Here is a 13,976-nt window from a genome sequence, read left to right as displayed (position 1 = left end):
TCTAAGACAGGATGGAATGAATCACTCTTTGAAAATTGTCTTTGTTTTCTTTGGAGGTCTAGGAAGACTTTTCCATTTATTTAGTGTAGAACCCAGCTTTGAGATTGCTCCAGCTTAGTCCTCTAGTACAGAACCAGAGTCGGAATCCTCAAAGGCACCTCAGAACATTTTTCCCCTCCCTCTGTTCATGCAAATGGATGTCTAATGTCACTGGCAGGTTACCCACAAGGAAAAGCTACTGTCAGGACGTCAGCTTCCAAGAAAAGTAAGGGCTGATTTTGATTTAAAGAGTTTAAGCATAATTTTAACAATGTGAGCCTGAGCTGGTCCAGGTGGCCAGGCCCTTTCTCTGCCATGTGAACTTCTGTCTGTGAGCTCACGTGCCTCTATGCTGGACACACCAGCACAGGAGGCAGTATGTGGCCATTGCACCACATCCTTTACCATAATAAGCCTACTCCCATGCCTTTCTGCATGGGGGTCCAAGGACTTGTTTGTGTTCAGTAGCACTAGGAAGCATCCAGCTCTTGGAGTCATGCTCCTTAAAACCATGTGTATCCTGACTTTTCCTAGACTGCCAGAGAAAAGATTCTCATCCAAAGAAAAGATTCTTATCCAGGAAGCCTGGACTCAGGTGATACCACTTACCACCTTACACATCCCGCTTGGAGAGGTTCTAGCATGTCTGGGAGACAGCAATGCCCTTTGTATGATCTGGCCATTCCCATGAATATCCGTTCCTACAGCCTGGATTCTGGTCTAGGCCCTTCAACAAGCTGTGTTGGAGACAAATCCCATGTTACAAGGATACCACGAGAACCGGTCTTCGGTTGCGATCACAGAATAGGTTCTGACACAGAAAATAAGGATGTCTATTTCAAGTGAGATTAAAGGTCTCACCTACCCCTGTGTTGTGTCCCCAAGAGGTCAGGGACAGGGTGAGCCCGCAATGATGCCTCCCAGGTTCCCCTCCTCCAGCAATCTGTGCCTGGGTGCAGCCTGAGACAGAAGCACTGCTTTTGGATTTGATGGATATTCCTTCCACGCATTTTTCTCACCCTTTCCTGAGCCTGTTTTAGCATCCACAGCAGCACATCATCTGCTGTATAGAGTTTGTTTCCAGCTGCTGCATGTTTAACTGCCACTTGATACCCCATGCTTATAGAAAATAAGAGATAGTTGATCCCTATTCACCTTCTCACCACACTCAGGACTCTCCCAGAGCTCCCATCCATTGTCTCTCCATGGCTGAAGAGTCCTGGTTTGTCTAGGTGGTCATTTGATGGACCTGTCATCTGAGATCTCTTCCTTGAGCAACAGTAGCTAGCTACAGCTCATCATTTTAATTTGTAAAGTTGGAATTGTTTTTCTTCCATGTAACACTTCACTTTTAGCTTCATTTAATTTCAGCTGCTGTATTTTTGCTATTCAGCTGCTGTATTTTGTCATTTACTGTGGTTATTAAAGTAGGATTTTTAACCTAAAATATATGTGATTCATCATTTATGCCTGTGTTCTCCTGGAGACTGGCTTGCTTGTTTGCAACCTGCTCTAACCTTTTTTTTTAACCAGTCATTAAACTGCTGCATTAGAGGAAAAGTGCAGCAGTGACTGCATTAGAATAAAGAAATCGCATATGGTTCAGCATTATCTATTTAATGTTGTTGAATGCAAAGTCTTGTAAGCACCATCCATTTTAAGTACTGTCAGAGTCTACTGGGTAGTGCAAAGGAGCAGAATTTTGATGAAACATTATAACCCTACATATGTAATTTGGCTGGTTTCTATGAAGAGAGAGCCTAATTCAAGAATCACATTTTATCTCACAAGCACAGTGTATTAAAAAGAGCTAATGTGCACTGCAGAAAGAAGGCAGGCACTGGGGAGGAGGGGACAGTGGCTCACCGAGTGATTTTTTTACTGAGAGCAAAGAGCGATGGTACCTTGCTTTGAAACTCAGTGACTCTGCCTTGCATACAGGTCTCAGTGCGAAATGATGTGTTGCATTTTTATAAGGAACTGTGTACAAAATGCAGACTCCAGAAAATGAGAAACGGGCAGTAGCAATTCACCAGTTTGGAATGGTATTTTCTAGTTTTTAGTTTGTGATATTTTGTTTCATTTCTTAAAAAGTGATGGTTTCTTCAGATATTGGACCTAATATTGGGTGTTTATTTTCGGTGTGCAGCTCTACCTGTTATAAATCCAAATTTACATGCACGTATATGTGTATATATATGTGCATGTTCAATTTAGTTTCTAGCTTCTAGGTGGGAAGAAGTGAACATGTTTGAAAACTGATTTTAATTTTCACGATGGTGATAAGTAGAGATAGTTCCAGCAGGTTTGTGAAAAGACTTTACATATTTTTAGCAGTGGTAGAACTGCCTGAATTGGTGTTTTTTCCCTCTCTGAATACTTTGATGTGCTGTACTATAAAGTACAACACTACCTGGATGAGGTTGTCTGCAGGTAGGCATGATAGAGTGGACTCTGTGTTTGGGGAGCTTTGGTTTTTGGGGGGATTTCAGTGACAGTGAAAGGTGCTGTGCTGACAGATACTGAAATTAAATCTTTCCGGTTAGCCACAAAATAGGTCCAGCATGGGACATGCAGACTTCTTCATCCCACTCCCAAGAGGAGCCAGCGATTGAATTCTCCTACTCATTCAGTCCTTGCTCTTTCTGAGCTGTCCTTCCGCACAGGTGGTCATGAGCTTCTTAGTTTTAATCATGAGGTTGACTGGTCCACTCGGAACGCGACTGAAGCTGTAAATGCATTTCATACAACACCCCAAAGAGTCATCACATGAAAATGGTTTGGGACTACTGCCAGCCTAGGCTGAATTTGAACTGATGACCCACCCTCCACATTATATTCCCAGAATCATCCATCATATAAGTCTGATGTTGAAATCTGGCGTTTCCAGAGGTGCTTTTAGCATACTAAACGTGCTTCCAAAGTTCTGTGGTTTGCCCCTGGGTTTCAGCCATTCAAAACACCGACGTGTTCTCTCCTCCCTCTGAATGCGGGTGGGAATGGACTCGTCTAACAGCCAGTTAAAGCGGAGACTGCATAATTTTTAGCTAAACCATTCTGTTTTGTTTTCTTTTCTTTCTTAACAGGATCCAACAGCTGCATCTATTTCGGACAGAGATTGCGATACGAGAGAGGGAGAGACTGTAGCCATGAACTATAAGCCGTCCCCACTTCAAGTGAAATTAGGTGAGTCTTTGCTGACGGAGAGCGAAAAGGCTGAATCCCAGGTCTGAAGTACGGTGAGGTGCTCGTGGGCTCACATGCAGGTTCCAATGCTCGCAGCTGAGCATACCACCCGGCTCAAACGACTCGCAGAGCAGTTTTATCATTGTGATTCCGCTGCTGAGGGAACTGACCTACAAGCACGTAAGACCCCATATCTTGGGCTGTGGTAGAGGAAGCAAGCTATGCCTTGAAAGGAAGGCGTAGCTTTTTAAACCTACAGATTTTTATCAAGCTAAGATAAAAGATCAAGGCTTGGCCAGATAAAGAGTGAAGATAATATAGAGGGACTGTGAAAAGAAGACACAATAATTGCAAACAAAAGAGAAAGGATCAGAGACTTGGGCCACTACCAGGAAAAGGTAGAGCTGTGTTACTGTGAGATGGAGGGCATGTAGGTCTGTAAAGGTTCACATACAAATACTTGTGCTATTTCTGGGCAATATTCTTTAAATTCTGGAAGCAGAATCATCCAGTTAGTACAATACACTGCTTACAAGAGGACAGCAATCCACACATGGCTGTCCTGCCTTCAAAACTTAAGCCACTGTTGTGCCACACAGCCTCAAGAACCTGATGAAGGACAAGTCAAAAGAACTTTTGTTCTTTTTGTTCAGAGGAAAGAGTGGGGAGCGCTTGTGAAGTCCCAGGGCTTTGCCTGCGTATGTGCTAAATTGAATAATCAGACAAATCTGGTCATAGCAGCGCAGAAAGGAATGTCACAGAGTAGACCCATAGGCGGCAAAGGAAAAGAAAGTAGTTGAATAGGCGAGATCTTGCTGAAAGGGTGACTAGGAAGGAGAAGACAGGAAGTAGGATATGCAAACACAGCAGGATTATGCAGCGACATGGAGGACCTTGAGCTGCTGATACAGGATATGAGCAGGTGCATCGGGACAGTAGATCTGTCCTGCAGTCGCAGTCATGAATACTCCCAAACCAGTGTCCGCTTTTCAGGAAAACGCAGGGAGCAGCAGTGTGTGTTAGTGACAGCACAGCTCACAGTTTGGTAAAAGATTATCATTGCCAGCATGCCATATGCCACCAGGATCCTTTTTCACTGCCAAGAGAGTTCTGTAATGTTATTAGAGAGATAATTACTACTGCAGTAGTTGTTTTGGACAATTTAACATCAGGAGTCAGGTTGGAGAGCAATTGATACTATTGTTGGTAGGTCTGAGATATTCTTGCATTTCTAGGTAATAAAAATATCCTGCAGAGATTCGCTAACGTGACAGGAAATTATGCTGGTTTAGACTTGGCTTTGGTAAGTCATGAGGACATAATAGGAGATCTGGTCATAGGAAATAAATTCGGATTCAGAGATAACAAGTTTATGCAAATTAAATGAAAAGATAATTTGAAGTAGATCTGTAACAAACCTCAGTTTTATAAACTACGTGCTTAAGCAAAGCCAGTAGATTGAGAAACCCAGGAACTCAAAACACGTCAGGTAGTGTTGAAGGAGAAAGTATTGGAAGAAAGGACATTGCTAATGGAGTTCTCCAACAGTCATTTCATTTATATGTTCATTAATGACTTTGACACAAAAAGCAGGAGTGGGCAGAGAAAATTTAGTCATAGCGTATTTGGAAGACGTCAGTACAACAAAGACTCAGAAGTACCATAGGGAAAAAACAAGAAAAATGGAATAATAGAAATGGGAAAAATATGACAGGAGAAACATAGTTTGCTATAAACTGGAATTTACCAACTAGAGATGACTGAGGAAGCATTAGTTGATCACAAGGTAACTATTAAAATAGACTAATACATGAAAATTCACCATAGTCACACTTCTGCAGAGCTTACCAGCTTTTTTACAAGGACCAGATACAACAGAATGATTAGACTTTCTGCCAGAACTTCTGCTTTCCCACACAGGGAAAATGTTATTTCATTAGGCCCTGCTGAATGCTGCTATCCATCGGTACAGAGGCAAAGGGAGGTACTGGAAGAGTCTGAACAGTTTTTACAGTAGGTAGAGGTATACCATTGCCAGGACACCCTTTCCAGCTAGTGCTCCTGCCCAGTGAATACTCAGTGCTGACCACAGTGAGCTTATGAAGGTAATAGTGGGTGAAACCTACCTGCTTAAGAGGAATTGTCTTGCAAAGCTGACAAGCATCTTCCTGCCCTGTCTCCAGCAAGGAGTCTGCTCAAACACCTCTCTCTGCAGGTGGAAACAACGTGCCTCTTTAATTAGGTGAACACATACTTTGTGGCATTTGGATTGACTGTCTACTCTTAGCCATCCCCAGATCAGCTCTAGGTTGCCTGCGGCAAAAGGAGACTACCGGTATTGCCTGTAGCCAGTGTAACATGCCTTCAGTCCACATCAGCTCCCACTCCTGTTATTCTTAAAATCTGCCCAGCCTTTACAATTTTCAAAGAGTTTAATAGCTCGCGTCTCCCAGCTCTGGCCCTTGTTCCGCCAGCTAGACTTTTTTTTCTCTTCTGCATTAAACTTGTTAGGATTTGGATTGGGGTTTTAATCTCTTTAAGACTAGACGAAGTTAAGGTAGTACATAAATGTTCAATAGCTTTACTGGCAGACACCATTGTTTGGGATGGTAGCAACTAGGATTTTAATCCCGTTGCAAGTTTTCCATATGGAGAGTGGCATTTTTCACTGTTAAATCAGAATCAATTGTTCAAATGTCAAATGGTCTGATGGAAGGTTGATAAATGTCACTTTTTCACTCTGTGAAGATTCATATGTAAATCTGTCATATGTGCTTGCTGGAAGCTTGGTTCAAGTAAGCTCAATTAAATACCAACCCAGCATGAATATAACTTCTGCTTCCAGAGGCTGCAGTGATTGAATTGTGACAGAAAGAGTGTGCTATGCTTCACACACTGAACGCAGATTTATCCTGCTGCTTGAATGGTCTTTTCCTTGGTTGTTTCTCTGCCTCTGAATAAACACATTTGGCCACGTGTTTCCTTGGGGAGGGGTCATTTAGATAAAAGAAAAACTTTCCAGGTAGCTTATATTTCTAGTGACTTCCTAAAGGTTACACCTGGTTTATAAGTGGAACAGTAAAACATTTAGCTTGCTGCTGGAGCTACGTCAAAAAGAGGAGAACCTCAAACCAAGGGTAAACAGCATCTCCCAGTTCATGTAATTCATCATCTTAAACCCTTATTGATATTATATCCATATTAATTATGTATTTCTTGCTTTTCTAACACTTCCACTTTGTCTTCCCATCAGGAACTGCAAGGCTCAGCCATGCTTCTTTCTTTCTTTCTTTCCAATCACTTGATAAGGAGGCTCCCCACAGCACTGGGGGGAGGGGTGTACATTAGTGCTTAAGAGATGTCTCCAGCACATCCTTATTAGGCAGCATATCCAGATGGAGCACATGCCACAAGCCTTTTGAAAACAGAAGAGAGTTGTGATAAGGAGAGAGGGAGGAACAGAATAATCCCCAAGTGTAAATCTCAGGGGCTCCGTATCCACTGGAAGGCAACAGATCCTCACGGGATCCCCAGGAGACAAGATATTATTTTAATGAAGCTTATGCCATCTGTTTTTCTATTTTGCATTTTTAATTTCCCTTCCCCGCGCTGAAATCCCCATCCAGACAGTCTGTCTGTCCTGCCTAGCAGTCAGTGACACTACAGTTTGTGTTAAAACAGAATGAGCAACGTGGCAATTGGTTGGTGTGCTGCAGAACAAGCTACAGCGGCAATGAGGGACTGCGGCAGTGGCATCTTCATCAGCACATCTACCTCACCGGGGACTTGGAAGTAAATCTTATGCATCCCCGTCTGCAGATGAGCATATAGGAGACAGGCAGACAGACAGAGACACTCGTAGCAGCCTTCATCCCTCCGAGATACCAGTTGCCTTAGATGTAAGCACCTCCTCTCCTTAGACTAGGTGGAGAATAAGGCACTGTTTTTGGAAGATTGCTCAGTGGGGTGCCTAAAAGTATGTGAAAAATGAGTGTCTGAGGTAGGCAAACTGGGTCCCACCTTAAGATTGAGTCAGCTACATGCAGATGAGGTCTTCTGCCATATGGCCAAGAGGAAGCCAAGTTCATGTTGATGCAGGCTTCAAAGTGTTTATGGTTTTTGTTTTAGATTTTCGTTGCAAAGCTTCTTATAAAAAAAAAAGACCTGAATTGCTAAATGTAGCAGGTAGTTTTCCTGCTTTACTGACTACTGTTTGGTTACCCTCCCAGCTTAGATCTCATGCTGGTATTTATCTTAATACCAAAAAGCACAGTGGCTGGCACTAGTCAGCCCCGTAAGGAGAAGCAAGCGTCATGAACTTGCCTTTGGTGTAAGCTGCTGTAGCTCAACTATATAATCCACCACCCTAACCAGAAACTTTCCTTGCCTCAAGAGGCAGGAAGCTGCTGTAACACTAACAGAGCAGAGCTGTTTCATTAATTAATAGGATAGGATACTAAGACTTTCCTCCTGCCAGCTGCATTGCAGCATGTTGCTTTTTTTCCCTAGGAGACACAGCACAGATTGCTCTTAGAGCAGGTCAGCCACAGCCCAGCTACTGCTGGGAAGGAAATCCTGCTCGCCAGGAGCCTGGACCTATTGGTAGGGTGAGCGTAAAAGCCTTTTGAGTCACCCCAGCCTGGCTTTTTGGCCTTCTGTATAACAAGAAGGAGATGAGAGCAAGTGACCAACCATAGCAGGGACTGAGGAGCCTGAGCCAAGCAGATGGCTGAGGGAGAGGTGAAGGAAGTCTTGGTAGAAAAAGTCATTCTCTGACAAATAACCATGGTGGTCGTCTTCCAAGGAGACATCTCAGATGTGACCACCAAAGGTTATTGTCTGCTCCTGCTTCTTCCTGTATCAGTCCCACCTCTCCATCTTAGCATGAATAAACAACCTAAGATTTTACTTGGTGGCAGCGGAGGAGTTCCTATCTCTGTCTTCCACAAAGGAAAAGGATGAGGATTCTGCATGGAGACACCAATTAGGTGCACCCACTACCAAGTACTGAATTATTTTACATGTGCTATTGAATTAATTCTTGCTTGTTAACAAACAAGATTCTCAAAAACCACAAGCAAGTAACCGGAATGATGTTCGCTTAGAGCAAGAAACTCTGGTAGAGGTAAAACAGCAACAGAAACCTCATCGTAGGGAAACAGAGCATGTTGTTCCCTGGTGTGCCTGACTTGGACAAAATTGAGGATCTGATTTATGACTGGGTCCCATCTTGGTGGAGACTGAAGTGAACAGAGGAGATAATCCAGTTGGGGACAGAGGCTGATGACACATCTGTGGTGTTAGCTCCTGCCTTCCAGCCCACTGCTGTGCATTCATGGCAGATATCGAATTGCAGTATGATCAGGGAGGAGCAGTACCGGGAATATCAGTCAATGAGCTGAGAACTACAAAGCCCTCAGAGTTCAACATAACGAAATTGGTGCATTTCTGGTTGAAATTTTACAGATGGTCTCTAATCCCGGTAAAAGACAGACTGCCTTTTTCTCCCCATGTGGCTCCTGAGACAGATCTTTCAGTTGGTGTAGTTATTTAAACCCCTGTCCCAGGGTTGGATGTGGGTTCAGAGCTTGTTTTAAAGCATCTCCATTGAAGACCCACAAAGCGCACAGCAGAGCATCCCACCCCAGTGCAGTTCAAAATGATGCCTTGCTCAGACATCCCCATCCAGGGCTGCTCTTGCTCTTGCTGCAGGTCAAGATGAAAAACTGGGGCTGGGAGATGCAGTCCCAAAAAGAGCAGGCAGCAAGCATCTCGCGTAGGCTGAATTGCTCGGTACCTGCCCTCATCCATGGCTCCTTTCCCGTGTCGTCGTCTCTTCCCAGTCTGCTTCACAAGTTGCAACTTCTAAGCTTTCCATACAGAAAACAGAATAATAAGGGGAGGTTGTAGTAGACTGGACAAATCAATGCCATTAGTGTATCCTTTTGTCAGTACCTCAAGTACTGTACTATTCCCAGTTGCTGTTCTTTAACAAGGCGATTAATGCTAATTAGGTACAGCAGCTGTTCCTTCTGGGAAGAAGCTCTGTAGGAAAATTAGGGAACATTTTATAAAAAAGCTGTAACTCTTAAGCTAGGTCCCCAGCTTCCAGCTCTATTGACAAAACTGCAGACTTCCATATCCATAACTGTTTGCGTGGCGACCTCAAGTGACATCATTACCTTAAGTGCACAAAGCCATTTTCCTCCCCTGGGAGCACCCATTTCCTTGAACACAGTCTGTACTTTGTATGGGGGGGTGAGTAATGTGGAAGCCAGAGCGCAGTGGCAATATAGCACTGCTATTGATTTTCTTCATGAAGATAGAAGTGCAGCCTACCACTCAGAGGTCTCCTGGGGCTTGGGAGGAATTTATTTAAACATTATTTCATGTGTTATTACTCTTCCCATTTATAAGAGAAATTGCGTACACAGATTTATTGTAGCATCCTTCCTGTAGGATATCTCCAGGCTCTTTCTGGAGGCAATGAGAGAGTGAACAGCTGCGTCACATTAAGGGCAGTAGAGCTGTCTGCAGACCCAGCAGCAAAGATGAGAGCAGGAAAACAGTTGTGACAGGCATTTTATTGTGGATTAGTTAGAGGAGAAGTAGGAAGGCAGAAAGGAAGAGGTGCATGAGGCGCTGTAGCTGACACAGGCTCGGGTAAACAGGAAAGCCATTAAGAGAAGCTGGAACAGAGCGATTCACTGGAGTTCAGCAGAGAGCGCTGGGCAGGAGGGAGTGCGTGAGACGGAGGGAAGGGAAGTTCCAGTCAGAAAATCCCAGGGGCGAAGCATAAGCACATGAATATGAGCAGGATGCGGCACGGTGTTCACCAAACGAGCCTCGTCTTTCCATCACGGCAGTTGTCTTGATTTGTTATGCCACCCCACCAGGGCTTTCCCAGCCTTTCCCAGCCCTCCACCCTCATACGTCCACCTCTGCCGTGACAAGTCACTGGGTACCCACGTGTCCCACAAGCCAACAGACGCACACCCACTCACATCTTGTGTTGCATACACCACTCTTGGCTATCTTCAGATAAAAAGTCGTGAAGGAGGAATCTGTAAGGTAGTTGAATCATTTTCTTGGGCATTGTCTGGCCATCCTTTAGCCACTCCAAATTTTTACACTGCCTACAGGTCTGATAGTCTAGGAAAGAAAGCTAGATCTGCTTCTACACAAATTATTTTACTTTGTATTGAGAACGGACCAAAGCATCTGGAGTCTAAATGGGGGTTTTGTGCCTGAAGCAGAAGAGCAGAGCTGCAAATTGCAAGTTCTCTTCTTTGCCCTGATCTGCCATAATCTGTCACCTCAAATATGAGAAGCAGCTCAGAGACTGTGAGGCAAAACAAATAAGGTAAAGTATTGAGATTCTCTAATAGAAGGAAGGAAAAAATCAGTAACTGAAGTAGTGACGAGAATAAAAACTACCTGGTGTAGCAAAGCCTAACCCCAGCAGTGATAGGCTGGTGGTCTGGTCAGAGGTCCCGTTACACAGTACATATTACTGTCATCACTGTTTTCTGTGAAGTACGTAGAGAGCTGGTTTAAGAGAGACTGATGTCCCCGAAGATGATTTACACCTTGTTCCTGACATTAAAGAGACTAACACCAGCTGAGTTGACATGGCTGCCTGCTCAGGTCTTGGCATCTTTGACAAAGTCAACACAGAAAAGGGCAATAGTACTGTTTTCTGTCTTCTCAGCACCCTCAGAACCCAGTAGATTCTACCTGATCCTCTGGCCCACTGCAGGGGAACCTTTCGCCAGTTCTGAATCACCCAGGTGTTACTATTTCTGTAGTTCCTTCTGATGTCTCCATAAGTAGATGAGTTTCTCTGTAGCACTCAAGGGAAGCAAGTAGAGCCTAGTGTAATTAATGTAAACTGGCTCCAGAACAGACCACAGCATCTGCGGACAGTGTTGGATGGTGTCCAACATGGACACATTTTTAAATGTATTTGATTTGAGCAGGCTTTGAGCAGCCTGGTCTGGTGGAAGGTGTCCCTGCCCATGGCAGGGGGGTTGGAACTCGATGATCTATAAGGTCCCTTCTAACCTGAACCATTCTGTGATTCTATGATTTATTAATGATGAGCCTTAAACAGTACCTGATGGCTAATTGAATTTGTTCTGACTGGTGATGTGGGCTCCCCCTTTGTCTTCTCTGGGCTGCACACTCAGCTCTTAACTGGGAAAAGTTACTGTCCGCTTATTGAGTATTGGGGCTAAAATGCTCCATCAGCAGATCAGGCTCTATTAAGTAGAAATAACACACACTTCTCAAAGGGAAGAGATTTGTGCTGGTATAGGAAGTTCACTGCAGTTCCTGGTTTTTAACTGCTACCCTTATGCACAGAGGATGCTTACAGGACCCTGAAAGCTTCGTGTTGCTTCTCTGAGATCTTCAAGGATCCTTTGGGGACTCAGAGCTCAGAAAAACACACAAACCTTGGTATGCCACAGTAGGAGAGCAGAACAGATGAGGATGTCATGAGTTGGAGCAGGTCATGGAGCAATATGGGCCTATGCTGGGCACACGCAAGAGGCTGTTGCCTGGGTTAGCAGGCTGGTAGAAGCAACCCAATTGCAGTTTCAGCTCTTCTCAGCATCTGAGCTTGGGGTCAGAGATACCACCAGCCCCTTACACCAGGCAACACCACTGGAGAAGTTTTAGGACCAGGAATTAAGCCGCAGTGGAGATGGTGGGACTAGTTGTGCAAAGAGGCTTCCTCTTAGTCCTGGTGGGACTAAGAGGGAGCTTTACCTGTTCCCTGACAGTCGTTTCACCCCGGTCAGTAACAAGGCAGGAAAGACCACAGCCCATACCAGCCCCAGCCTTTCTGCTCTACTGTGTGCAGAAAGTCTGCTGGCACCTCTCCTCCTTTTCTTTAAAACCTCAAGCCTTTGGCACAGCTCTTTTCCTGTTCCGCTTGGCAGTCATTCTCTATAAAGCAGGTCTCACTGAAGGAAAATAAAGCTGTTTTTATAGATGCCACATATTTACCAAGATAAGATTTTATTTAAGAAGTTGTAAAGTCACAGCAGTAATTGGACAGTCTGATCCCATTTCTCCAGTTGCTAAACACAACTGTCGTTCAAAAAGCTTTAATTACTGCCTGAATCATGGCTGAGTAGCTTGTGCTGAGGATATGCACTTATTGCATCGTTTGTGGAAATGAGATGTCACAGTTTGGTACTGTGCAAAATAGCTGTAGTCCTCTTTTTGAAACTTCTTCCGGAAGGAAAACCGGAAATTGTTCATTAGATTTTAAAACATTTGAGCATTCCCCCACCCCCTTTCTAAATTAACCTATAGAAAAAGCGTGCCCCATAGACAGCATTTGCGTCGTTCTTTCTCCAGGTCCAGTTACAAGGGGAGAAGAGACGTAACAAGTATGTTCTTGGCAGATAGATCCAAGTCTTCATGTATTTGCTCAGAGAATCATCACCAGCTTCTCCTGTGTAACCATTGCGATCTGTTCGCCTCTGCCTCCATCCTTAGCACAGCACGAGTAGCAGACTCCTGTTCTCTCCACTGTGCTTTGCAATTTGCTCCGCTCCCAGGCTTTCTCCCACTTTCTGTATCAGTGAAATCATCCACCCTCAGTTTTTAAGACTGCACAGCCGAGCCATTGCCTCTCACTGACTCCTGACTGCCTTTTCATGTCCCTTTCACCTGTGAACTGTACCAAATCTTTTTCTTTCTTTTTCTTTTTTTAACTCTGTACCTTCTTTTTCTCTCTCACTGCTTACCTTGAGAAGAGCTTGAATTAATTCAGCTTAAGCCTTTGTGAATGGGGAACTGTTTCAACTCTGTCTTGTAAAGTACCACAGTTTATAGCACAACAAAATACATCCTCTACAGGGTTTTAAGGCAATTCTACTGTAAACACAGAACCATCTTGTTATGTTTGCTATAACTTTGATGTTTTCTACCTTCTGCTCTAAATACAAGACAATCCCCACTTTTCCCACACAGCCTATGTACTCTCTTTTTTGTTCACTGCTGTAAAATTGGTGCAATCAAGTCAGCAGGTGTTGATGTCTTTTGGAGGAATGATGCAGTTCTTCTGTCTAGCTCCTGAACCTCATGAGCTTAAAAGTGCTTCCTGCCATGAGCAAATGGTGAGCTGGCTGTGAGAAGAAAGTTTAATCGGGTGTTTCGGAGCTGCAGACTGCTGGCATCCCCATCGCTGCAACGGAGCTCCCAAGTAGCACCAGCCACTCTGTGCCAGAAAACAGCCCCTCTCCGTCCCCCGTCACTACCCGGACCAGAAGTAAGAGCAGGTTTTCAAAAAAGAAAGGTTTGCTCTGATTTAGTTTCAATACTGGTCATGGGACTAGGAACTTGAGAGAAGAGACAAATAGTGCAAGTGAGACAATTGTACTTTGTGTAAGTTCATCTGAGAAACAGTGTTTGACATATTGAATGACACTCTGCTAAAAATATGTCTTGAACAACGCTAGCATATTTAAAATTTAAAGTGATGCTCTCAGGCATGGGTAGTTCGAGTCCAGAGCGGAGGCTGCTTTTAAAATTAAGATTTTCAGGTTTTGCATACAATTTTTAAAAAAAAAACAAGTATCTTGGGATTAAACTCCCTAGTAAACCCTAGGATTATTTTTTTTGTAAGTTCACTGAAAGAATACGTAATTGGGTGTTCCAAAACGGTTCACAAATTCTTGTCTAATTTACAAGGTTGTTTTGGCTGCAAAAAGCTTGTGAGGCTCAAGTCACAAAAC

General features: G+C 43.9%; 1 protein-coding gene across 5 annotated transcripts in view; it reads left to right on the top strand.

Moving 5' to 3' along the window:
* Positions 1-13,976, top strand: part of FAM219A (family with sequence similarity 219 member A) — a 95,161-nt gene that overhangs the window by 53,103 nt on the left and 28,082 nt on the right. For all 5 annotated transcript variants that reach the window (XM_074569767.1, XM_074569770.1, XM_074569768.1 and 2 more), the window contains one exon: positions 3,126-3,225. In XM_074569767.1, the coding sequence (XP_074425868.1) occupies positions 3,126-3,225 (100 nt within the window). The remainder of the gene's footprint in view (positions 1-3,125; positions 3,226-13,976) is intronic.

This window comes from Larus michahellis, chromosome Z, assembly GCF_964199755.1.
Source record: "Larus michahellis chromosome Z, bLarMic1.1, whole genome shotgun sequence".
Taxonomy (NCBI): Eukaryota; Metazoa; Chordata; class Aves; order Charadriiformes; family Laridae; genus Larus; species Larus michahellis.
This window is presented reverse-complemented; position numbering and strand designations above follow the sequence as displayed.